The following is a 2223-nucleotide window of genomic DNA, read 5'->3' as shown; positions in this document are numbered from 1 at the left end:
GAAGGCAAGGAAGAATATTCTCGGGGCGATAGGCACTGTCACGGTCACTCTCCCATTGCACTTCGCCATCTTCATCGGTCAAACGGATGGCATGGGGTGTGTGGGATATCACAAAAACTGCAAATACCGTGAGGTACAAACCTGCAGCAACAATGCTTATGCTCACCAGACTGGACTCGACTGTACTTCCGTTCAGAATTTCTCTCACCCTCTCCGTATCTTTCGCGTATATGGAGGGGACAATAGTGCACATATACATTAACCCACAGGAAAGGGTGGCTGGTACACAAAGACGGATCAGAGCTCCCTGCAAAAGCTCAATTAGAAGAATAAGACATGCTCCTAGTTTGGCAAAAATCAGATGATCAGCTTTTCCAATCCAAGAATCTAGAAGAACCCAGTAAGCAGCGGTATAAGACCCATTGATCCACCTGCGTCGTTGCGTCACCAGCTGGCGCAAGGGTTTTTCCGCTTCAAAGTAAAACACTGCGTCGTGTACGAAGCCAGTTCTCGGTCGAGCAATTCCTGCGCGTTGGCAGCTATCTTTAGAGCGAAATGTCAAAAGAACAGGAGGAAATCGATCTTCGGCCAGTTGGACATTTCCAAGAATAATGCCTCCATAGTCGCCCTTGATTGTAGCTGTCGTAAGGGAAAAGTACTCATCTAGCACTCCATGAAGGTGCTCAAATCGGAAAAAAGAGCAAGGGCCAGGAAGAACTGGAATAAACCCTAATGAATTGAGTAGCGACTTGGTTGTAGACTGGCTGACCTAAAAAATACAAGCGGCAACGAAGCAATTGCAGCTATGTAGGAGATGTAGTAGCGCAAGTGTAAGAAATGATGAACCACATACCTCAAAGTCGTAACATTGTATTTGGCGCAAGAAACATCCTACCGGGTCGCTGAAAAACTCAAAGTCATCATCATCCTGCATCCGTGCTGACATCACACGCTGATAACCGGTCAAACCGGACAAGTTCGGTTCTCGATCAGAACGCTTCAGCATTTGTAGCAGACAATTTGCATCAAAGATTATGCCACAATCGGTAGCAAAGGCAAATTCGCAGCAAGAATCTACAGCATGGGAACGTAGCCACCACTCTTGAGAATTGACCTTGCGGCGATTCTTTCGCTTGATCAGTAGTGTCAAATGGGTGCCAAAGATGATATTGTTGTCTAAGGTTGACTCCACAACAATAACGTTGGGTCTTTGAAGACGCTCGAACGGATTGTTCCTATGGCCAACTTTGAAGCTGATTCCAAATAGTTCCGAGAGATACGAAGCCATAGACTCAGAAATCTGTACCACACCATCCACGGCTACCAGAATCTCCATCCTAATATTGGGTGGGAGATTCTGGTTTCGGAGCGATTCGAGTGATAGCTTTAGAGATGATGCATCCTCATTGTAGCAGGGGATGCACACAGAAATTAGACGCTGCTTAAAATCGTTTCGGCCAACACGAACAGGCAACTTTGGTGTAGATCTCACCTCTTCGTCGAGGCACTGCGTGTAAAGTTCTTGACATCTGGCTGCGAGGAATGGAAAGTACGTTTTGTACAAGATAGGAGAAGTTTCTTTGTAGCCCTGCGCCATCCATGAAGAGTGGGCGCGTTTAATACACAAGTCAGGGACCCTGGAGGCAGAAAATTTGAGAGCAGTCGCAGAAAAATCATCTTTTGTGATCTCAATGGAAGACTCCTTTGGTATGAATTCCTCCCTTTCAATATTGTTGGCTTCGAAAATAGTGTTGACCAGGCTTGTTTCCTTGGCTGACACCAAAAGCCGTTCTGGGTGATTGCTGTGATTATACCTGTTTTGATCGACGCCCGGTTGGGAGAATTCTTCGAAGGAATCTGAGAGGCATTCGACATCTAGATGATCCAATGAATTAAAAGAAGAAAGATGCTGATTGTACTTGTCTTTTTCATTGATCCCCTGCTCTACCATAGCCTCGGTCCGAGTTGAAGGAGAAGTGTCACCCTTCCATCCTTGTGAACTTGATGAAGGCATAGCAGTGGCAAGCAATCCAGAGGCTTTACTCTCCACTACTTCCGTTGCGCGATCTTGTTTGAGCAAGATCGACAGTAGAACTTTCTCTGCTACACGCTGGCTACCACCAAGCGCCAAAACCGTTTGGGCGGCTACAACCGCATTTGTTGCAGCAACGGCGAACTCGTCTTGCTCTCTCTGGCTATTCTCTCGTTTTCTATACTCTGCCC

At 46.5% G+C, this 2223-nt stretch overlaps 1 protein-coding gene across 1 annotated transcript; it reads right to left on the bottom strand.

Moving 5' to 3' along the window:
• On the bottom strand, positions 1-2014 carry PHATRDRAFT_bd1777 (predicted protein; the record flags this gene model as incomplete). Its single annotated transcript, XM_002176450.1, has 3 exons — positions 1-117; positions 142-769; positions 854-2014. Coding segments are annotated over 3 exons (1906 nt in total), but the record flags the coding sequence as incomplete, so codon positions are not given.
• Positions 2015-2223: the final 209 nt, after the last annotated feature.

The sequence above is a fragment of the Phaeodactylum tricornutum genome, genomic scaffold (genome assembly GCF_000150955.2).
Source record: "Phaeodactylum tricornutum CCAP 1055/1 PHATR_bd_45x36 genomic scaffold, whole genome shotgun sequence".
Lineage (NCBI taxonomy): Eukaryota > Bacillariophyta > Bacillariophyceae > Surirellales > Neidiaceae > Phaeodactylum > Phaeodactylum tricornutum.
This window is presented reverse-complemented; position numbering and strand designations above follow the sequence as displayed.